The following is a 25130-nucleotide window of genomic DNA, read 5'->3' on the forward strand; positions in this document are numbered from 1 at the left end:
ACCTCTCACTCCGCTATACAGCTCCGAGATGAGGTTCTATGTCGTTCTCATCCAGAATCGGTGGAACGTCGGCCAAGGCTCCGCTGTTTACGCTTTTGTATACATCGTATGATCACGACCCCAATAACTCTGAGTGTACAAATGGATTTGGTTCCATTTGTACACTCTCAGTCACAGATCTGAAAAGGTCCATTTGGAACCCCCTGAAGGGACCCTGAGGGTCCATGGACCTCACTTTGAGAACTAGAACTCTGTCTTAAAACAGACTGAAGTCAAGTCAACAAGCCTCACATTGATATTTATTAGACTGGAGTGCGGACCCCCATTGGAAAACGTTTTTTTTTGTGCCAGGCAGGCAGGGACCCCATAATCAAACTTTTTGTCTACCTTTTTAAAGCTGTTTTGAAAATATCAGATCTGCAAGCTCTACGCCTATGAAAGGGTTTAGAGTGGGTTTAAACCAATCCAGAAATGTTGGAAATTATATATATATATATATATATATATATATATATATATATACACATACACATACACACACACACACACACACACACACACACACACACACACACACACACACACACACACACACATTTTCTATTATGTTTTATGGAACTGCTCTCCTATGTGTATTTTATATCAGGGTTTCTCAAAGTGGGTGCTAGCCTGTGGCACCGTAGGGTGCCGTGACGTAAGTCCACGGGGTGCCGCAGAATACTTTGATTATATTTGGAATTAATCAAGATCACTTCAGTTTAACCACTTAGACCCTCTATACGGACCTGAGTTGCACTGTACTTGATGCGTTCTTTTTCCATCTATATCAAGTCTCTTAACTAAAAATAGCAGAAACGACAACGTGTTGCGACACGTTGGGAACTTGTGTAGATCTGCTCAGAATAAGGGATGCTGGGGTTCAAGTGGTTAAGTCAAGTATAAACTTATGTCATATGTATGTACCATAATGTGACATAAATGTAAGGTGCTGGAAAGTAACAATGTAATTCAAGGGTGCCGTGGATGAGAATGTTATTTACAGGGGTGATAAATAAAAAATATATATATATTAGAAAATATTTACAGGGGTGGTAAATAAAATAATAATAATTATCGCGTAGCTGTAGTCGCGGATCATGTGTGAAACCCAATCGTGCCAAAACACAGAAGTTGACAGGCAGACAGTCAATGACTGCTATTTATACAAGGGATAATTGACAGGTCGCCGGTCATTATTGAGAAATAATTCCGGACAGGGTGATAAGGCTTAGTTTTTAATTTAATTAGTGAAGCATTTCCTTGCTTACGGCAATTAAACTATTCCATAAGTGTTGCGCTGGCCGTCCATCCAGTGCAACATGTTCGCCTCGGAAAACAAGGAAAGGTTGATCAAATATAGAATCAATATTCGGTTACTACATTGTCTATTTCTCCCTTCAACTATTTTCAAAAACATTCTTGAGAGCAACGTTTAGTTGTAAAATACATGGTGTGTTTGTTTACATGGCTGCCATGTTGGATACAGCATAAAATTCAAACACCGCAGCAGGTGCTCTGAGTCTCTGATTAGACAGTGGTGAGCTCATCGGTTATTATACAGAAATAACACACTGCTGAATTCAGCGATTGGCCAATAAAAATCAAGCATTAAACCAAGCCGTGTAATAAATATTATTATAACAATACATACAATTATATAATTGACCTATATGGAGTTTTATCAACAAGGATAGGATGATTAAAAAAGGTTATGTCTGTATCAGAAATTACTTTGGACAGGTGAAACAAACTTTAGTTAAACTTAGGTGGAAAACTTTAGTTGAACTTGCAGAGTGATTCATTACTCTACCTTGGTTGAAACTTCTGATAGTTGTAATTAAATGTAGACATGAAATAATAATCCTGTTTAGTGTTTCATTAACACAAGGGTGAAAAAATACAGCTTCTAGTGATGCGGCTGCTCAACGCACGTTTGAAAGGCTATGATAACGATACCAAGGATTCGCCAGTGATGTCACTGTTATGTGACATTGAAGTAGCACGGACAGTCGGACCATTATGCTCAAAGCTGGTTATAAAGATGCCAAGAATATGTCAGTGATGTCACTTAAGGTCGAGCGATATGCCAGATATGCCAGAATATTCCTATCGACCACCATCAGGGGAAAGGGAATGTGGTCTGTCACAGTTTCAGTGTGACTGGACACACACACATATTAAGCGGCAACGGCAACGTCCATTTTAACTTGCTGTGTGCACTGCATGCGCTCAAACCTTATTGTTGATCATGCATGACGTGATGAAAGTATTTGTTTTGGCTCTATGCACAGCAGCCATTTTGGAGAAAAATTGGGCCTCTTCTTACTTCCTTCACAGGTGTTACCAATGATACTAATGAAGGCTCTGTTCCATTCTGGTCAAACAGAGTCAGGGTGCTGATATTGTATGGTCCAGGGACCCTCATGGTTCCTTGAGAGGGTGTATCTCTGAGAGTGTACAAATGGAACCAAATGGACCCGGGAGGGTCCATTTGGTTCCATTTGTACACTCTCAGAGTTATGGGGGTCCTTGAAATTAAAACGTTTGAGAACCTCTGTGCTACACTAAATGGAACAGAGCCTTCATTAGTGTCATTGGTAACACCTGTGAAGGAAGCAAGGAAGGGGCCCAATTTCTGTCCAATATGGCTGCTGTGCATAGAGCCTATTAGTCTTCATTAGATTCGTTACTCAGTACAGTCATGTAGGTAAACATTAAAACGACATTCAAATGGCAATTTCAACATTCAAAGATTATACATTTTTTCATAGTCAAATTATATTTGAGTTATGACTTACATGTATGTTAGTATGATGTAGTGATGGTGTTTTTTGTGTTCCTGTTTTGTTTTGTCTTTCCACGCTGGAGACATGATTTGCGAAAACAGACGGAAGTCATTTATGCTGTGTTTTATTTGCATGTATTTACCTGACTGTTTTTTTTTCTGCTTCAGGAATCTGGAGCCAAGAAGACAAAGAAAACAACACAAAGTGCAGAAGAGCAAACAGACAAACATCAATGTTTTCTATAAAGTAAAATGAATCCCAGTGGCAGTCTGTTTGGGGCCTCGCCTCAAGGGGGAGCTTTCCAGGTTCCCAGCAGCAACAACGGCAGCAGCAACAAGACGGGTTCGTTCCAGTTGTTTAGCTCTCAGCCAAGTGCAGGATTATTCCAGTCTGGAACGTTCCCACAGCCCACTATGATGCAGGGACACACACCAACTGTTGGAGGTAGGTAGCCCTAATAGATCCTAACCCTAACAGATCCTAACCCTAATAGACTCAGTTTAGTTTATTTTATTTCGATCCACATCAACAGTTACACAAAACATCACACACTGTAATTCAATATTTCAGACTGTTTGATCGAAAAGGCATAGGCTGAAGCTCATAGCTTATTTATGCCTATCCTTTATACATGTTGGTTTAAGTTATTCATATAGTTGCACAGCTCATATCGAATGAACACTCCAAAATGATCCGCAATTACATTCAAAACTACTTCAGTTGTTTGTATTAATCAAACACTCAAAATGTTTCAATATTTACATTCATGACTTCATACTTACCCACACCCACCATCACATGTGTGTGAAAGTGTGTGTAAGATATACACTTGAATCTGTGCATATACCCATATATGCACATTCAAATACACACACCATATTTATACAGACGCCAACACTACCACATCACACCATACCCCTCAATCCATCAATTAACTAGTTATTATTAAATATATATATATATATATATATATATATATATATATATATATATATATATATATATATATATATATATATCAAGGACCCCCAAATTAACACATATTGGCCCACGGAACCCCATTTGAAAGATATACCAGGGACCCCCATAACAGAATATCTTAAACGACTATAGCAGTGATTCTCAACCATTTTAATTTCAAGGACCCCAGCTTTTATAATTATAATATTGGCCAATATCATATAGTTGCCTTTGCTAGTTTTCTAAATTTGACTGGGGATTTGACTGGGGATCCCCTGGTTCCATCTTAACACATTCCCTGCCAGAGTTTATTCATAAGGTACTCACCCACTGCCAGCGTTTTTGAGTTTTATAGCCTTTTGAACAGTTCACAAAAAAATTATATCCATTAAAATCCGCGATCGGATGGTGTTTATAAACAGCAACGACGGACGTACGAGCCCATAATGTTTACACTTTTTTTCCTTTTTCTTCTTCTGTGGCATCAGCCGCTAAAAGAGGCTGCAAACGTCATATCCGTTTGGCTGTGACGTGGCTGTGACGTTTCCCCACCGGCCATCTTAGATTAGCTTAGCCTCCGATCGGCTATCAGATCGTTTTTAAACACAAAGAGGATAACCGTTCGTCGATCAAAGAAAAGAAAATACAACAGGAGCTTACCATTCGTTTTTTAAACCGTGTGAAAACCATGATCTTTAGCCAAAACCAGGGAAAAACTGTTTTTTCAAGATAAAAAACGAACCGGAAACGGTTGTCGGAAATTTTCTCATAGGATGGGTCGGAAGCGTCATGGGGGAAAAAAAAAAATCAAGGATGGTACCAAACATTTTTTTTTACGTTATTAAACCACATAAAAAGACGATCCCGAGATATCTCGGGATACGCAGGTAACGGGTGGATTTAATGTCCCGAGATATCTCGGGATTGGCAGTATATGTGTTAAGGACCCCTGGGTGTCCCCAGACCCCACTTTGTGAACCATTCTGACATATAGATCCTGCTTATCAATTTGAATCCTTATGGATCCCACTATCGATGCTTTTCTATTATTGGTACTGGTAGTTGTTGCCAATTCATCTTCCTTGTTAGATACTGTTATGTGCCAAAACCTTGATTTCCCATTCATAAGATAATTGATGAGCCAAAACCTTATTGATTTGAATTGATAAGATAAATGGTTTTCAACCTGTTGGTCGGGACCCCCAGGGCCGTCCCCACATGATTTTGGGGGGGTCCCCTGACCCCAGATGAAAGTAAAGTGACAATTTGATACCTATGAAAAGCAATGAAAAATAATCAAAAGTAATCAACAAACCATACCATAAAAACTGGTCAGACATTGGCCAAAATAAATTGTATAAGAAGGAGGCACACATGAAAATAATACATCTACAAGCTCACAAGTTGCGAGGCGTTGTGAGCTATTTTCACTATGTATCTGAGTCAAACAAAATTTGAATGCCTCAACTCTTACAATTCCAAGTGGTAGTTAGGGTGGGGGGTCCCCAGTTCAAATATGATTATTTCGGGTGGTCCCCAGTTCAAACATTATAATTTAGGGGGGTCACAGCCTGAAAAGGTTGAGAACCACATTGATTTCCCAGTTGATTCACTGTCCCCATCCCTGGAGGTCTGTCTGTCACCATTATTATATAATATCCTGATCCTAAACAACGCACCGCCACACCACATGTCGCCAACTGACTCGCCACGGCGGCCGCGCTGAATTTACGCCTCGCGTAGGGGACATCTCACTGCTCACTACACCCTTTCCACCGCGCAACATAATTACTTCTACTCACCAAATGTCGGACAAAACGGAAGGGGAGGCAGCTTCGTACCGTTTACCGTGCGCACGACCTCATCACCACAACAGCAGCCAGCCGCTGCGGGGGTTTTTTCCTTTTTTTCCAAACTTTTTTTTGGTCACCATTTTCTCCAGGCACCATTTCTGGTGTAACGTGCGGCAGCATGCGCTGGGTTGCCAGGTTTGCACAGCCAGCGCCAGAAACAAGCAACCACCTTCATGAAAAAAAACAAAAACACCGAAATGGTCCGCAATGTTCCAGGGGTGTCCCCGCGCGTCCCAACACTCCACAGGGGGTCAGTGGACCATCAGGGGATCCGCGGACCCCCTGTGGACCCCCTGAAACATAACAAATATTATTTCTTCAAATTTTTCCCTTTTTCAAAAACACTTTTCCACAGTTTTACTCCGGCGATTTGGGTCCCCCAATATACACACGGCCACGCTGGGCCCCGTGCGCGGCTGGGGTTGAGGGGGGCGTAGCCCCCCGAAACTCTAGTTATTATATAATATCCTGATCCTCACAATTCTTTCCATTCATTTGTCAAAATTAATCTGTTAAAAATAGCAAAAACAGCAGATCTACAAGATCAGAATGAGTTCCAAGCTTGTAGATCTGCTATTTTTGCTATTTTGGAACATTTCTGAAAGTAAGTTATGTAACTTGTAACTTGGCAATATGGTATGGAGCTATGGCAAGTTGCGAACACACGAAACCCACAACCATTGGCCAAAGGGGGGAGCTATAGCGATCAATTGAATGCAAAACTTTGAACAGGTATAACCCATGCCCTGTTTGAGCTATTGCCATGATACAATACACATATGAGTCTCCTTTTAGATCTCCCACCATTTGGAATTATATGAACAGTTAAAATCGTATTCTTAATGTTCTTCTGCCGCCACTCCAGGCCAAACCGTGCAGTCGGTTTTTATGACACTCTGCAGTATGGCAGAGGGTCATGAAAACCTACGGACAAATCACATTCACAATCATTGGCCAAAGGGTGGCGCTATAGACCAATTATTTGTTTACCAACATTGAGACTGGATGCACAGGTGATCGTTTCATGCAATCAATTCTCAGCCTGTTGTTTTGGGGTGCGCTAGTTTCAGCACACCCCAACCCCCTCTTGTGTGTTGGCTAGTGCTGCGCGCCCTAGCGAGACCTGGCAGAATGGGTTTGACGCTTACGCAGTATGACGCTTGCAACCAGCGTGACGCCGTCTGTTAAGGGGTCTATAACACTCAATTGAAAAATGAAAACTTTGAACAGGTATAACTCAACTCTGCCCCTAACACATAAATACAGAGTCATATTGTTTTATGAAACTTTGCAATATGGTAAAGGGTCATTCCAAATATCACTGAAACCAATCTTACTCCAATTGGCCAAATGGGGGGCACTATAGCAATCATTTGAAAATGCAAAAAGATTTTCCGCCATTTTGAGCAGTTTGTAAAACACAAACCGTTTTTATCCCGGGATTTTTGAGCAATTTGCGTGAAACGTTCTACACACAATCTATGGTCATTATCTAAAGTCTCAGTTGAGGAGAAGTTTGTACGTGAAAAGATTAAGCCTCCATGAGCCAATGGATATTGTAGAGGGCTGGCTCCTTTAAAAAACGTAGAAAAACATTATTTATTTACATTATTGTTATTATTTTTATTTAGATATTGTTTTGGTCATGGTACAATATTTACCAATATTTATTATTGTTTATTTAGGTACACTATTTATTTAAATTATTGGTACACATTTTTGTTCCATTATTCAAACACCAAAAACTCTATTAAATGGTTAATTGCAATTGTTTGTATTATTAAATGGTTAATTGCAGTAGTTTGTCTGACAATGAATGGTGTGATAAATGGTCTCCATGGTGACACAGGCCCAGCTGGAAGCACCATGTTTGGACAGACTCCGTCTTTTGGACAGACGGCCTCCCTGGGACAGAGCTCGGTGTTTGGACAGCCAGGATCTGAACCGGCAACCCCAATGAGCCAGGCAGGTTATGCTTCAGTATTGTGACGTTATTATTCCTGTACAGGACGTTTTCTTACTCTGTATCTGTAACTTTAACTCCTGTGTGGTCTCTGGAGACTTAATTCCCCTGCAAGATCAATGTTCTATTCTATGCTATTCCATTCCATTCCAGGCGTTCGGTCAGAGCAGCTCCATGTTCGGGGCCGGCAGTGGCAGTGCACCAGCTTTTGGTCAGGTCAGTATCATTATATCATTATAATAATTATAATTGGACAGGTCAGTGGATTCTGACACTATCATTAATTCATAATTATAATGTCATTACATTATAATTATAATTGGACAGGTCAGTGGATCCTGACTTTTATCATTGCATAATAGTCTGATTCTAATTATTTGATTCTAATTATTTGAGATAATCAGTTATTTTTATTAATTATTTAAGATAATCAGTTATTTTTATTAATTATTTAAGGTAATCAGTTATTTTTTATCAATTATTTGAGATAATCAGTTGTTTTTATTAATTATTTCATATAATCACAATTATTTTTTGCATAATGGTCAGAATGGTGCAATGCAATATAATACATTACATGTTTAGAAGCATTATTATTATTAATAACAAGTAATTAAGTATTATTATTATCAATATAATACATGGTTCAAAGCATATCATTATTATTATTCATAATTATTATTATAAAAAATAGAATATGTGCTTTGAAGCATATTGAATTTCATGCTGTTTCAAAAATCACTAGTGATGCATGATATTATCGGTAGCATATCGATTTTGGCTGATATTTCATAACAAATGCAATATCGGTATCGAACCGATGTCAAAATAATTTCACCGATATTGACCGATATGTTTTCACCGATATTTCCCCGATATTGACCGATATTGACCGATATATCACCGATATTGAGGGATATTTCACCAATGTTGACGCAATAATAATGTGACCGTTAATGGCTTAGAAAATGAAAAATAAAGAAATTCTGCAATGAGCTCAATGTAAATATAATATATAATGTAATATATCGGTATCGACCGATATGACCCTGCATATTATCAGATTCAATATCGTGCATCTCTAAAAATCACAGATTGAGACTTTAATTGTCTGACAAAAAAACTTGTGAGATTAGTTTTATCCCTGGGCTAACAGAACGCTGAAAACACTATTAAATAATGAATGCCGTTTATTTGTTCATGACAATGAATTGTGGGCTGTAATATGCTGATGCCCCTCCGTCCAGGTGAGTGGAGCTGTGTTTGGACAGACCCCAGCCTTCGGTCAGCAGCCGGCGTTTGGTCATCAGCCTCTTCCCGGTCAGCAGCCGGCGTTTGGTCATCAGCCTCCTCCAGGTCAGCAGCCAGCGTTCGGTCATCAGCCTCCTCCCGGTCAACAGAGTGCGTTCGGTCATCAGCCTCCTCCAGGCTTCAGTCAGCAGCAGCAGCAGCCTTCAGGATTCGGCCTCTCGTCTGCTGTCTCCCACACAACGACCGGTAGGCTGGATTATATTGATTTGGCCCTCGGGCACACGGGTCGGATCGGTTTCAATGGGCTGTATTCACAGCAGCCATATTATGAAGACATTTACAGGTGTTACCAATGATACTAATGAAGGCTCTGTTCCATTCTGGTCAAACAGAGTCAGGGTGCTGATATTGTGCATGTTGGCCCGCTGGAAACGCTCTGTTACACCAGTGGGTCTACAGTTGGGGTCCAGGGACCCTCATGGGCTTCCAAATGGCCCCTTACAGGTGTGTAACTCTGAGAGTGTACAACTCAGAGTTATGTAAGTAAGTAAGTACATTTTATTTGAATAGCACATTTCACAGAGAGGACTCACAAAGTGCTTTACATAAACAGAAAAATAAATACAGCAAAAAACAATCAAAATGAAAAGGAAACAGAACAAAAACACAATGCATCTCAGAGAAAACAAAACAAAAAGCAGACATGTTTCCGCATTGGAGGAGAACCTCAGTGACATTACCCGAAAGCTTGTTGAAACAATAAAGTTTTTAGCTGATTCTTAAAAATAGTTACAGAAGCTGCAGCTCTCAGGCCACGTGGGAGGGCATTCCAGAGTCTAGGCGCTACAGACTGAAAAGCTCTGTCCCCTTTGGTGATTAATCTGGTACGAGGAATGACCAATAGACCCTGGTCTGCTGACCTCAGGGACCTGCTGGGCACATATGGTTCCAGCAAGTCAGTGACATATTCAGGTGCCTGGCCATGCAGAGCCCTAAAAGTGAGCACCAGGACCTTGAAATGAACTCTGAAAAGGACCGGAAGCCAGTGCAGAGATGCCAAAACTGGGGTAATGTGACACCTTCTGCTTGATCTGGTTAGCAGTCTTGCAGCAGTGTTTTGAATAAATTGGAGGCGGTCTATGGATGTCTTATTGAGGCAGGTGAGAATTGAATTGCAATAATCAAGGCGAGAGGAAACGAAGGCATGTATAATCATTTCCACATCAGAATGGGAAACAATCGACCTTAACTTGGCAATGTTCCTGAGATGGAAAAAACAAGTGCGGGTCACCGATTTAATATGTGTGTCCAGGTGCATGGCCTGGTCAAAAATTACCCCAAGGTTCCTGAGATTGGGGCTCACATTATTTTTGAGGGATCCGATACAACTAGCCACCTTGGATGCAACACCATCAGAGGCCACAATGAGCACCTCGGTTTTGGCCTCATTCAGCTGGAGGAAATTACTTGCTAACCAGGCCTTAATGGCAGACAGACACTCATTTAAAACAGCAAGGTTAGAATTAAAATCGTCAGGGCAGTCAGGGTTAAAAGAGCAATACAGCTGGATGTCATCCGCGTAAAGGTGGTAGGAGATGCCTTTAAAAGAATTTATAATGTGTCCTAGCGGGAGCAAATATAGTGCGAATAAAATTGGACCAAGTACCGAGCCTTGGGGGACCCCACAGGAAAGGGGGACAGCCTTAGACACATGAGGGCCTATTTCAACTGAGAAATATCTACCTGAGAGATAGGATTTAAACCATTTAAGGGCACTCCCTGTGACACCCACCCAATTTCTGAGCCTGTCTGAAATGATGTTGTGGTCCACAGTGTCGAACGCAACACTGAGGTCCAATAAAACTAAAATGGAGCATTTACCAGAGTCGGCAGACATCAGTAAATCATTGGATACTTTTAAAAGTACAGTCTCCGTGGAGTGTTTTTGGCGAAAGCCCGACTGGAATTTATCAAAAATGTGGTGTTCATTTAAAAAGCTATAAGCTGATTTGCAACAATTTTTTCTAAAATTTCGGACATAAAAGTTAACTTGGAGATGGGCCGATAGTTACTTGGTAACGAGGCGTCCAGGCTTGGCTTTTTTAAGAGCGGCTGAACGATTGCCTGTTTAAAATAGGCGGGGACCTGGCCAGAAACCAGCGAAAGATTTATGATGGAGAGCAGACAGGGACCAATAGCGCTGAAAACGTCCTTTAACAGAGAGGTTGGGATGATGTCTAAGGGGCTAGAGGAGGTTTTTGTGTGGCTCACTAGTTCAGATAGGTCATGGAGGGTAATGGGTGAAAAGGCATTTAGAGTAGACTGGCGGTTTGGAGGTAGTGGTTGGTTTGAGGTGGAGGGTGTAATACCTGCCCTGACACTGGCAACTTTATTGACAAAAAATAGTAGAAAATTGTGACAGTCCTCAGCAGAAAAAACGGGTGTGACAGGAGTTTGTGGACTGACAATGGTGTTAATCGTGTCAAAGAGGACTTTGGGGTTTTGTTTGCTGGAGGATATGAGGTTTGTGAAATAGGCGGCTCTCGCCTCCTTAACCATACTGTTAAAGTCTATTAAAAGTTGCTTAAGATGAAGACGATGTACCTCAGACTTGGTGGACTTCCACTTTCGCTCCACACACCGGCAATTTCGTCTAAAACGACGAATATCCTCATTTAACCAGGGTGAATTTAAAGTGCGAACAGTGGGGGATTTAAAAGGAGCAACTACATCTAAAATGTCAGAGCAGTGCTGGTTAAAAGCATGAACTAAAAAATCGATGTCACCATTTGCATTGATAGATGGCACCGCACTGCTATCAAAGGCAGTGGAAAACTTTTCCGCTGAGAGGTCATTTAGCATGCGCGAGCGCTTGACTCGCTTGACGGTCATAGTATCAGTTTTAAAAACTAAATTGAAAATTAGGCATTTATGGTCAGTTATAGTCATTTCCTCAAAAATAATGTTGTCTATGTCTAAGCCAAGAGTAAAAACAAGATCTAGTGTGTTTCCTTTGTTGTGCGTGGGGCCTGTGACATGTTGGACAAAATTAAATGATTCTGTGATGCAGGTAAAATTGGTGGCAAAATTGTCATTACTATTATTAATATGGATATTAAAGTCACCTAATAGGACAATCCTTTCCAGTTTGATGATGGAGGTTAAAAAGTCGCTAAAATCTGCCAAAAAAGAACTATTAAAACCAGGGGGTCGGTAAATTAAAATACAATAAAATGGGTTTGTATGCCCAACTTTGGTGATTAAAAGTTCAAAGGAGCTGTATGTACTACTGGAGCACACAATCCTGGCGGAGAAACAGTTCTTGTGCACCAGGGCTATGCCACCTCCTACGCGACTGGTGGTGGCATTTGACCTGGAGGGTCTGGGGGCACAAGTGAAAGAAAAATTTGGCGAGCACAGTTCATTTAGAGAGACATATTCCTCAGTCTTTTGCCATGTTTCTGATAGACAGAAAATGTCCAGGTCTTTGGCTGTAATAAAGTCATTTAGAATGAAGGTTTTGTTTGCTATGGAACTGGCATTTAGCAAGGCCATTTTTATAGCCTTAGGTCCTAGGTTACTGGGTGGCTGTGACTGGTTTACTGAGCTAAGAGGTGTAATGTTATGGATATTAGCACCTCTGCATTGTAACTGTGAAATTGGGGATGATGGTCTAGGTGTGATGAGAACTGGAATAGAGGAGGTGGTGTGAAAAGAGCTGGTGGTAGGTGGTAGTATACTCAATTTTGGTAGCTGGCGTCACTTTTTGGGGAGGTAACTGGAGATGTGATTGGCCAGGACTTCAATGCCATCATTGTTGGGGTGTAAAGTATCACGGTATAGTGAGGGGGTTTTCCAAAACAGATCGAAATTGCTTGAGTAGCCATAACCACAGGCTAGGCAGAAATTGCGCAACCAATTGTCAGCACTGTAGATGCGGCTAAAAATTTCAGGGCTTTTATGAAGGGTGGGAATTAAACCAGAGAAAAAACAACACTTTCCAAGGCTCATTGGTAACACCTGTGAATGTCTTCATGATATGGCTGCTATCGCCACAGGTCTCGGTCGGTCCACCTGAAAAGGATAGACTTGTGATAACCTGACAAATAGTGGATAATGTTTGGTTCATTTAAACGGCTGTAATTAAGCTACTACTAATATCCATAGTGTGTACTAGTAATAGGAAATTAATACAATGTATTTCAGTTAACGCTTAAAGGAATAGTTCACAGAAGAAATGACGCCTACGCTTACCTACTCTGTGTTGTCTTTGACTCACGTAGAGTTTTAGTTTGTAAAACATTCATTAACTCTTTGACTGCCAGAGTGATAGTGTAATAGTGTGCCAGCACTGCCAGAGAAAAAGAGCGATTTTACTGTACCTTTGAAAAATCATGGAATATTCTCCGTGACCTCCGTCCTCACGGACTTCGCCTCATTGCACGCACAGGGTTGTCGTAGTTGAGGGGGGAAAAAATATATCCACACGGGGCAATCCACTGCACAGCTGTGGTCGTTTGAATCCAGCTTGTTTTTGCCGTAAAGCAAGAGGAACAGAGATATTGGAAGTAAACGACCTGTTTTATTTTTACTTCCGGGTCAATTCTTTGTCTGCCGTCATCTGTCAGTGAAAGCATCATTCATACGGTTGACAGCAGTGCCAACTGGTGGAAAACCACTGAGAAACCTTTAAAAATATCACCCAAGAAGAACACAAACTAAAACTCTGCGCGAGTCAAAGGCAACACTGGATCAGTAAACGATAAAAAATATTCTTAGGTCATTTCTTAGGTGAACTATTCCTTTAAAATAATGAAACATTGCAACATTTAACCTTTTTTATTTTTTCCCATCATGGAACTGAAATGTTGAATCAATCAGAACCAGAATGATCAAATCGTAACGTTGTCCACAGGTTCCACCTCCACCACAGGCTCCTTTGGACACACCCCCTTCGGCCAGTCTCTGTCCACCAGCTCCTCCTCTGGTGTGTTTGGCTCAACGGCTCAGGGTGCATCCTCCTCTGGGGTATTCGGCTCAACGGTTCAGGGTGCATCCTCCTCTGGGGTATTCGGCTCAACGGCTCAGGGTGCATCCTCCTCCTCTGGGGTATTCGGCTCAACAGCTCAGGGTGCATCCTCTGGCATGTTTGGCTCCACGGCTCAGGTTGCATCATCCTCCTCTGGGATGTTTGGCTCCACGGCTCAGGTTATATCATCCTCCTCTGGTGTGTTCGGCTCAATGGCTCAGGGTGCATCCTCCTCTGGGGTGTTCGGCTCAACGGCTCAGGGTGCATCCTCCTCTGGGGTGTTCGCCTCAACGGCTCAGGGTACATCCTCTGGGGTTTTCGGCTCAACTGCTCAGGGTGCATCCACTGGGGTGTTCGGCAGCACAGCGGCTCAGGGTGCATCCTCCTCTGGGGTGTTCGGCTCAACGGCTCAGGGTCCGAGCCAAACCAAAGGCATGGGACTCTCCCAGTTCAGTTTCAAACCCTCCAACGAGGTGCTCTTTAAGCCCATATTCAGCGCCAGCCCCGAACCGCCGGCCAACAACCCAGAACCCAGTGCTGGGTCTGAGCCGCCCCACAGCGTCTCCTCTGGTAGCATGGAGAGCAGCGCTCCTCCCCTGGGTTTCAGCTTCTCCCAGCCTGCTAATATCTCCACCCAGAAAGAACCTCAGCCCTCCACCACCTCCAGCAGCGGCTCTTCGCTGCAGTTCACCTTTTCCCAGCCAGCTGCACCCTGTAGCACCAACACCAACACTGAACCCACCACCACCTCCACCCAGCCCACCACCCCGTCTTCATTCAGGTCTGAAAGCTACAACTAAAAAACCTTTCTGTTTGACGCGCGTTATTACAGTGTACGGCAGTGTTGTGCCAAGTCCCAGAAAGGACACGCTGTGATTGGCCAGTAGTCACTTTGATTGGCAGTTGTGCCCTGTGAGACTTCTGCCATGCGTCTTTTTGAAAATATGCCTAATGTGGCGAAATTACGCCTGAACCTAACCTTAACCCTAACCTCTCAAAAACTACGCTTAATCCCAACCCTAACCTCACTATGCCAAATGTCACGAAATTATGCGTTTTCAAAAAACAAATTTGGAAGAGTGATTCGATACCCATGACATTGTGACTGGATGGTCTAATGCTTATCTCGGCTGCCACCGCTGAAAATGGCAGAATGGGGATTTAGCGCTTATTTTTGGTAGAAACGGGCAGTAGTGTTATTTTATTTCAACCAATCAGAAGCAGGTATGGGCGGTCAGCTTGGCACAGCACTGCCGTTGTTTGAAATCATGCGTTTGCCGCTGCCTTTTATGGAGATTTCTTTTGAATGATTCTTCTGCACTGACATTTTACTTTTGTAAACACATTTTTTTACTTTACCACCCCCCACACATCATGTAGACTAGTAATGTTTGAATACCAGTGGCCGCACATCAAATAGAGTAGTACCGTCTGAATACCAGCACACACTCATCAAACAACAGAGTAGTGCCTTCTGGATATGAGCGTACACTCGTCAGAGTAGGCACCGCTTACTCGAACTGGGTGTGGATATTTTTTTTGCTCTGGTGTTTCCTATTAAGGAGATTTTTCTCCTCTTCCTTTGAGCTGAATTGTAAAGTCCTTTTTATATGACCTTCCTTTGCTTAAAGGAGGAGTTCACCCAAAAAATTACTTATATTCAATCAATTGCACAGCCTTTGAAGCCTTGAATCCATGGATTTGTTTTTGTTTTTGTCGCATTCCTAAGCTAATAATTAGATTACCGTCTCCTACCGGTTAGTGTATCCGGTAGGAGACACAAAGTAGATTATTTCCTACCGGAAATACACACGGTCATCAAATTATTGTCTTAGGAATGCCACAAAAACACAAATAAATCGATGAAATCAAGGCTTCATGGGGTGTGTAATTGATAGAAAATAAGTAATTTTTTGGGTGAACTCCTCCTTTAATGTTTGATGTAAAGCCCTGCCTTGCTGTTGAAATGTGTTAAATAAACGTTATAGTAATTATACAAAATGCTAATTAATAACATAAAATAGTAACATTTGCAAATACACTTGCCACGTCTTCCCCTCAGCTTTTCAGCCAAAGTGCTCCAGCCACAGATAGCTCCACTGTTCGGGGCGAGCGGCTTCGGTCAGGCCTCTGCGTTCGGCGACCCCAAAGCTAAAGACGTCAGCACAGAGGAGAGGAGCGCCGCTGACACGGCGGAGGTCACGGGGGAATCTAACCCCTTCGCAACGCGGCCAAGCAACAAGGAGGCCACGGGGGAATCAAACCCCTTCGCAACGCGGCCGAGCAAAGGCACCAAGCGGAAGGAGAGTCCAGTGGGTCCAGACGGTTCAGAGAGGGCCAACAAGGAGGAGAACACCCCAACGGAAGGAGAGTTACCAAGACAACCACAGGTCAGCTTTATGGTAGAGATGATGCTTTTTGGACAGAGATCTGTCTCTGTCCCAATAGGCTCTATTCACAGCAGCCATATTATCACTTCCTTCACAGGTGTTACCAATGATACTAATGAAGGCTCTGTTCCATTTAGTGTAGCACAGTGGTTTCCACGACCCCCATAACTCTGAGAGTGTACAAATGGAACCAAATGGACCCGTAAGGGTCCATTTGGTTCCATTTGTACACTCTCAGAGTTACACACCTTTAAGGGGCCATTTGGAAGGTTTCCAGTGAGCCAACATGCACAATATCAGTACCCTGACTCTGTTTGACCAGAATGGAACAGAGCCTTCATTAGTATCATTGGTAACACCTGTGAATGTCTTCATAATATGGCTGCTGTGAATAGAGCCTATTGACGGCCCACGGAAAAGGGGGCGTGCACTTCCATTCATATTTATGCCCCTGCAGGAAAGGGGATGTGGCTGTAGAAAGGGGGCGTGCCTGGAAAAAAGGCTCCAGCCAGGTTAATGTCGTCAGAGGCTGCTATATCTTTGTAACGCCACTAGATAGAGGCAGTGGGCCTTGTTTTGTTTTTCCATGAGTGAGTGAGTGGTGTTCCACATAACGTCACACTGTGAAATAATTTGTTTTAGCTGGTGTAGTAGCTCCGTCCTAATCTTTGTGTTTGCGTATTGTTCATGTTTTGTCCTTCCCGATTCTGATACCCATAACTTGCGTATCGGTCGATCCAGAGTTCTGATCCGATACCAGTGTGTAATTTAAAAATAATCTAGGACAGTGGCTCTCAAAGTGGGCTCCAGGGACTCCCAGAGTTCCTTTAGGGCGTTCCAAATGGATCCTTACAGGTCTCTAACGCCGAGAGAGTACAAATGGAACCAATTACGGGTCCATTTGGTTCTATTTGTACACTCTCAGAGTTATGGGGGTCCTTGAAATTAAAGAGAACCACTGATCTAGAAATAAATACAAATTCCATTCCAGTAATTGTTAAAGTGCAGCTGTAAGTTAGTAAAATAATAATGTAAATAGTACAGTAAGAGTATAAAACAGTAGTGCAGGGGGCACGCTGGCGCAGCCGGTAGCGCTGTCGCCTCACAGCTAGAAGGTCCTGGGTTCCGGGGACGCTGTGGGCGTGTCTTCTCCTCCGCGTCATCAGTTCCCATACCCTAGGTGGGGTTGGTGAAAGGGCCTTTCTGTGTGGAGTTTGCATGTTCTCCCCGTGTCTCCTAGGGTAGGTACCCTCACAAAAAAACATGCAGTAATCCTGGTCTCTATACTGCCTCCCCCTGGTCAGCCGGGGCGCCTGATGGAGGGGAAAGGAACTGTTTGGAATAATGTGTTCCTTCCATGCGCTACGTCCTACCGGGGAAACTCCCCCCTGTCAGGTGATAAGAAGCGGCCTGCTCACTCCTCAAGCATTAAAGGAGGCATGATCTCAGTTCTGGGCTCTCCCTAGGCTGGCATAGGGAGAGTACCGCCCAGCATTACACAGGCAATTGGCACTAGGTGAAAAAAAATAGGTTGCAAAATCGTGGGATAAAAATGTAGGATAAAACAAAAAAAACAGTATTGCGGATCGGAACGGCATAGACTGACTTCACCGATACCAGAATTTTAGGCACTATCGGCAGCTTTGCCGATACTGGTATTGGTATCGGAACAATGGTCACTACAACAAGATGACCACAGGTCAGAGGTCACTGGTCCGATTTCTGTTCACTACAACACACATGTTGTTTAAAAAATAGCTTGTATCTCGGCCCTTAGCACAGACTTGACCTAGTTATAACTTACCGTGGTCATTTGTTCTCTTATTTGTGTTACCTAGGCTTGTTTTTTTCTTGACCACAACGGTGACATTTACATAGCAGGTTATTAAGACAGATGCTAGGCTCATTGTTTGCCTGGTATCCTATAGTTTCAAATGTACAGATTATTATTTTGATAGTATATTGTTTTGACAGATGCCAGGTTCTGGGTTTACCTGTGATCCTAGTTTACTGAGGCACTACACTGTCTCTCTGCATTCTACGTATGTGTTTACCTTGTTTATTGTCATTCTGGATAAGAGTGTCTAAAATGCCTTCATGGTGCCTCTGGTTGACAGAAGAGGCCTCTTTTGCGGTCTCGGGGCCCAGCGCCCGGCCTGTTCGGCCGGGCGCCCGGCCTGTTCGGCCGGGCGCTGAGCGGCCTCATGAAGGAGGCCAGACGTGAGCCGGCGAGGGACAACCAGCAGCCCACGAGCCAGGCAGCAGAGTGGACGGACAGCACAGCTCAGGGTGGCCAACTGGGGGCGCCAGCTCCCTGCAGGTCCCAGGCTCCCACCAGAGAGGTGCTGGAGAGAGAGCTGGAGACGGGTGGGTTTATTCTACTTTACTTTACTTTATTTATACACATACAATAATGAAATGGTTTATTTTTATTTTATTAAACTAGTTTTTCAGACTGCTACGTGGCCTTCAAATCTAATCCTATACTTCGCTTATCATAGAAATGGTCACCAAGTTCTGACCATATGAAGTGTTAGACGTAGCGAAATGAAAATGTTTTTCACACTTATATTAGAGCATATCCGTGGTCATGATGTGGACATACCTGACTATAGATATAGAAATAAATTCCATGTTATTTTTATATCAAAAGTCCCTAAAAGGCCAATATCTCTGAAAGGACTTTCTGATTTATTTTGAGGCTGTTTCAGACTGAAACTTCAAAATAAATGCGATTTTAAATGCTGCTGTAGTGCCCCCTATGTGTGACATATCGTTTTTTTGTTCCTTTTGTGTGGCTAGTGTCATGGGAGAGACCAGTTTACAGTTTAGGCATTTAGCAGTCGCTCTTAATCCAGAGCAGTAACAGTAAGCAAGGACCCCTGAACAATGTTTGTTCCAAGTGTTGTGCGGATTAGAGCATCAGTGTAGTTTTGGCCCCTGGTGTGACTATTGTCATGGCAGACCCCTGACCTGTGTTAACCCATTAACACATCCACCGCCAAGGGCTAATCTCATAATGTACTCACCAGTGCCAAGGTTTTATTCTTGTTTTTGTTTTTTTTCACGTCGCCATAGGCCCCGTTAAAATCCTTTAGAATGCGCGATGGACTGTTTGTAAACAACGTGCACATGTCCCTGCGTCTATTAGTCCAGTCCACGTGCCAAACGGAGCCGCCATGTTTGAGTTCTGACCGTTTATGTTAACATGGGAAATGCGAGGAGAAAAAACTACACAGGTTTTACAAGGGTTTTAGTGTGCGCCTTAGAATGGAGGCCGACGGGAAACAAAAAACGGGATCGCACTTCCGGTCGACTTCCGGTGGTGTTACACTGAAAATGGTCCCCCTAGAAAATTAAAAAAATATATATATCGAAAAAAAGGAAAAAGCACCCGGACCGTAGGACTACAGTCTCGGCACTTAACAGTTGGATTTAACGGACCGTAGGACTACGTTCTTGGCGGTTAATGTGTTTGTGTTAGATTTGAGCTAAAAAGCATTATTTTACACTTTGGGCTATTCAAAAATAGCAGATCTACAAGCTCATAGCGCGGCACCGAGTACCGCACTATGAGCTTGTAGATCTGCTATTTTCTAAAAATCGTGAAAATGTGTGCAAATCTTTGAATATATATATATTTTTAAAGCGAACATTTTTAACTCAAATCTTTGCTTCTGGGGGGTCCCTGGAACAAAATATTTTGATGGGGGTCTGCGGCCAAATACATATAATTGTGGGGGTCCTTGACATGAAAAAGATTGAGCACCACTGATATAGAAACATAGGTTTTTCAGAATACTGTTGAGATTTAGGAGATATGTAGTATTGGCTTTAGGTCTCAATGGGTTAATGTCAAGTTCAGTGTGAGCCATGGTTAGCCTGTGGCCCCTTCAGGAACATTTATTTTGTATTATTATACTATTAATTGTTCATGATTAAATATTAATAAAAATAAGCATTAATATATATTTAATAAAGAAAGTTGATCACTGTTGAAATGTAGCGTTTTTGATGATTGAAAGCTTCATTTGATAATATACATGTGTTTTTCTTAAATGTGTATATATAGTATTTAAAATCAGTACAGCCCTATTATCATTGTATTTATTTGTTTTGTTTTTTATTGTCCACCACCCAGATTCAGCTAAAGCCGTGGAGGCGGAGCCTGAAGCCACGACCCCGGCCAGGCGCAGCCAACGGGTGGAGAGCTCAGAAAGTCTATCGCCCAGTGAGATCAAAGATCTGATGGTGCTGCAGTGTAAGAACGTTCCGCCACAACTCAACAAAAAAGACCTTCTGACCAAACACTTCAGCCAGTATGGAGCCGTTAAGATGGTCTACTGCCGTCCAAACAAGAAGCTGGCCATCGTGCACTTCCACGACCACGTGAGTTTATTCACTATTAACTCATTCACTGCCAGGAATTAATTAATTCATTCATCCGTCTACCGTCCCCTTCCCAGCAAAAACAGAGATTTTACTGTACCTTTCTCAGAAATCGTCTCATAACACGCACAAGGGTCCGGTAGAATCGGAAAAATTCAAAGACTCAAATCGTTGCTTCTGGAGTGGTCCCTGGAACAAAATATTTTGAGATGGGGGTTCCCGGTCTTAACACATTCCATGCCAGAGGTTAATCTCATAATGTACTCACACCAGTGCCAACGTTTTATTGTTGTTTTTTTGTTTTTTTGACGTCGCCATAGACCTTGTTAAAATCCTTAAGATTGAGCGCTGCACTGTTTGTATACATCGCGGACATCTCCCTGATTCTACCAGTGAAGACCACGTGTCAAACGGTGCCTCCATGTTGTAGTTAGAACGGTTTATGTTAAACAGTGATCAGCGAGGAGAAAAACTACAAAGAGAAAATGGAGTTTCAGTTTCGTCATTAGAACGGAGGCCGACGGGATCGGCAAAACCGGATCCCGAATAATTCCGTTTCCGGTGGTGTTACAATGAAATGGTCCGTGTCGAAAATTGAAAAAAGTGCAATGTGAACTTTTTTCGAAAAAAAGGAAAAAGCACCAGTTGGCGTAGATCTACGCGACTGGCACTTGACGGCTTTAAATAGGTTTGCGTAGATCTACGTGACTGGCACTCAATGTGTTAAAGGGTTAAGAGGGTTTAAAAGTAGCGGTTGCTTTTACACAATTTACACAAAACCCCAGATATGCAGTGAAAGCCTGAGTGCTCAAACTGGGGTATTTTTTTGGGGATGGAAGAGAGATAGGGGAGACCAAAAACACACAAAAAAGAAGGAAAAGTAAAAAATCATGGTGTAGTCCCTTTAATGGTGGCTGCAGGCTGCTACCTCAGCTTCGCTCTTGATCACAAAGTCTCCGCAGTGCTGTCCCATTTCACAGGCAGAACTTGTGCCCTACGCGTCCTTCGGAGGGTAGCGCCCTACCCACCCTACCTACTGTAGGCACCGCACTTTGAAGGGCGCACCCTCTGAATTGTGATGCAGGAATTGACGGTAGGGAAGGGGGCAATAGGCTCTATTCACAGCAACCATATTATGAAGACATTCACAGGTGTTACCAATGATACTAATAAAGACTCTGTTCCATTTAGTGTAGCACAGTGGTTTCCACGACCCCCATAGCTCTGAGAGTGTACAAATGGACCAAATGGACCCGTTCCATTTGGTTTGGTTCCAGAGTTACACATCTGTAAGGGGCCATTTGGAAGCCCATGAGGGTCCCTGGACCCCAACTGTAGACCCACTGGTGTAACAGAGTGTTTCCAGTGAGCCAACATGCACAATATTAGCAACCTGACTCTGTTTGACCAGAATGGAACAGAGCCTTCATTAGTATCATTGGTAACACCTGTGAATGTCTTCATAATATGGCTGCTGTGAATAGAGCCTATCGCTTATATGACAGTATAAGTTGATAATTTAATAAATGATGCATGCATGCCACTGTGTAGTGATGCTTATAAATAGACCTTTACCTTTATATTATAAATAAACAGACATTGACAGTGACATGTTTGAATTGTCTCCTTCAGGAATCTGCGTTCAAGGCAAAGAGAAAGGGCAAAAACTTCCACCGACACGAACTCTGCATGTTCTGGCAGAAGAAAAAACAAAGTAAATATGAATGCATAAATACACACACACACACACACACACACACACACACACACACACACACACACACACACACACACACACACACACACACACACACACACACAGTCAGTATTGTAGCGGTTTACCCTTTTTCGTTCACGTGTTGCTTGGGGTGCCAGCCGGCTTTTCAACCGACACATTTTTAAAGTGAATAATTTCAGGAAAACCTACCACAAGGATACATATTACCAGCCATGCAACCTGCATGTATAACGTGAACCCATTTCCACACCAAACCGTTTCAGTCACAATTGATCAATTCAACACATATATTTCAAAACAGTTCACAAAGCAGTCCTTGTTTAAATCAAAAAGTACCTTTCATAACTCAGTTCAGTTCATCAGTTCCACTTCCAAAAATACCCACAGTTAATAATTCCACTTTATGCATAGGGCTAACACAAAACCGACTGGTCGCAGCCTCTTCGGTTGTGAGCCGCAGACGCTACACAAACAAACAAACACAGACAGTGACGGAGCCAGCGGGGTGAGTTCCTGGAGTGCACTTCAAAGGGAGCGGGTGGAGAGCGTGCGGAGACAGAAGGGAGGTGATAGGCTGGCCGGTTTTGTGAATGGGGAGTGGAACTAGTGAATGAACGTGACGTGAAAATAAAACTCAGGGGGCGGACCGCCACAGTATATATTAGGGCTGGTAAATTAATATTTTAATTTAGAATATTCCTCGAATATGGGGAAAATATGTATATTCGAATATGAAAATTAGTATTCGAATTAAGTCTTTTATTTTATTTTTTTTATTTGACAGGGACAATACAAAAAACAATGTATCAAGTTATAAAAACAAACAACATATATGTTTTATTGGATCCGAGCAGGCACCGAGTGCCGCGCTACGAGCTTGTAGATCTGCTATTTTTGAAAAATCGTGAAAATGATTAAAACATTTTTTATTTTTTTTTAGGATTTAGATTATTTTAGACGCGGCCTCAGGTCTTAATGGGTTAAAGTACCTCGTCACCTGTTTTCAACCTATCTAATACTCATTATAATATGGTACCATGATTTTTGGCTTACATTACAACATGCTAACTTTCCAGGAAGAGAAAGCCTGCAGTTTCTATTAGCTTGGATTCCCCATCGATGATGTCACTGGTAGGCGGGTTTCTGAACTGTCCTCAACCCACCTCTGAAACACAGAGCAAGTAGAAAGAATTGGTACCATCTTATAATGAGCAATATTGAGGTTGGAAATGGGTGAAGTGCTCCTTTAATGGTTAGAATTGTAATGCATTGTAATACATTTTAATTAGGTCCAGCTGAGAAGGGGAAGAGACCCCACCCAAAGAGGGAGGAGGGGGAGATGAAGACCCAGAGCTCCTCATCCTCATCTCCAGTCAGAAGACCAACGGCGCCACCTAGAGTTCCACCTGTCAGTGGCGCCTTTACCCGCAGGTAACCTTTAACATTTGACCTTTATCCTTTAATCACCTTCACCCGGCAGAGTTACCGGGACTATTTATTTGGTGTGCACCAAGTCACATCTCCAGGTGCTCTTCTGTAGCCTGACACTCAGCCTGAATTTTCATTTCGTTTCACTCCATTATTCAGTCTGAAAGCCCTCTCAATGCAGCCGATTGCTGAGATGGGGGCGTGGCCAAAGTTTTTTTTTTTCAAAGACTCTTTGGCGATTGGTTCATACTGGATTATCCCGATCCCGATTCGGCGTACAGATTTTCAACCGAGGCTGAGACCTCCTATGAGAGCGTCACCAGACCAGAATAGCCTGAACATATTTTTTTAATGGGCGTGGCTAGCGATTCGCGGGCTGGAGCCAGGCTAGCTCTTCTGAGTACTAGACTTAAAAAGTTATGTGGGCCCCTGCATATATACAAGCTCATAGACGTGCTACGAGCTTGTAGATCTGCTATTTTTTGAAAATGTGTGCAAATTTGTGCAAATCTTTGAATATATATATATTCTTTTTTAAAGCAAACATTTGTAACTCTAATCTTTGCTTCTGGGGATTCTACAAATGTCTTCTAAACTGCCTAACAGTTTAAAAATCACACTGTGTGAAGGAAGCGGTGCCTTTGGGGCGTGGCTTAACTAATTTCAGTTCGTCCCTATTGGTGGTCTGAGTCCACTTACCAAATTTGTACTTGGTAGCATGCTGCAAACTGGAATTAATGTTTAAAGCCCAGCCAATGGGCAGACATAGGGGGCGGGGCTTAAGTAATTACAGTTCGTCCCTATTGGTGGTTTTAGTCCATGTATAAAATTTGTACTCCGTAGCATGTTGCGAACTTGAGTTATGGCTGTTTAAAGGCCAGCCAATGGGAAGACAGAGGGGGCGGGGCTTCCACAATTAATGCTCGTCCCTATTGGTGGTATAAGTCCACATACCAAATTTGGACTTGGTGGCATGCTGCAAACTGGAGTTATAGCTGTTTAAAGCCCCGTGCTCATACGGACGGACGGACATACAGTAACATACGGACGGACACACAGACACTCTGGGGTCCCTGGACCCTTCTTTGATAACCATTGGTACGTGTGGCCAATGAGAGGAGAGATGGAATAGCCGATCTCCAAGTCCGTGTGTGTGTGTGTGTGTGTGTGCGTGTGTTTATGTGTTGCTTCTTTGCCGTGCTCATACGGACAGACGGACATAACATACGTACGGACGGACGGACATAACATACGGACGGACGGACACACAGACACGGTCAAATGTAGAGCGGTTGGCACCGCTA

The 25130-nt window shown here is 42.7% G+C and overlaps 1 protein-coding gene across 2 annotated transcripts in view; it reads left to right on the plus strand.

The window, feature by feature from the left end:
- mcm3ap (minichromosome maintenance complex component 3 associated protein) overlaps positions 1-25130 on the plus strand; it is a 68593-nt gene that overhangs the window by 411 nt on the left and 43052 nt on the right. Inside the window, exons 2-12 of one of the 2 annotated variants that reach the window (XM_084063156.1) lie at positions 2993-3269; positions 7488-7603; positions 7755-7817; positions 8849-8921; positions 8958-9098; positions 13768-14662; positions 15944-16271; positions 18389-18638; positions 20413-20660; positions 22293-22374; positions 23688-23829. In XM_084063156.1, the coding sequence (XP_083919282.1) occupies positions 3077-3269; positions 7488-7603; positions 7755-7817; positions 8849-8921; positions 8958-9098; positions 13768-14662; positions 15944-16271; positions 18389-18638; positions 20413-20660; positions 22293-22374; positions 23688-23829 (2531 nt within the window). In that variant the 5' untranslated portion in view covers positions 2993-3076. Of the gene's footprint in view, positions 1-2992; positions 3270-7487; positions 7604-7754; positions 7818-8848; positions 9099-13767; positions 14663-15943; positions 16272-18388; positions 18639-20412; positions 20661-22292; positions 22375-23687; positions 23830-25130 lie in introns of both variants that reach the window. The other variant, XM_084063155.1, reaches the window with a different exon arrangement.

This window comes from Gymnoscopelus microlampas (genome assembly GCF_963454915.1).
Source record: "Gymnoscopelus microlampas genome assembly, chromosome: 7".
Classification (NCBI taxonomy): Eukaryota; Metazoa; Chordata; class Actinopteri; order Myctophiformes; family Myctophidae; genus Gymnoscopelus; species Gymnoscopelus microlampas.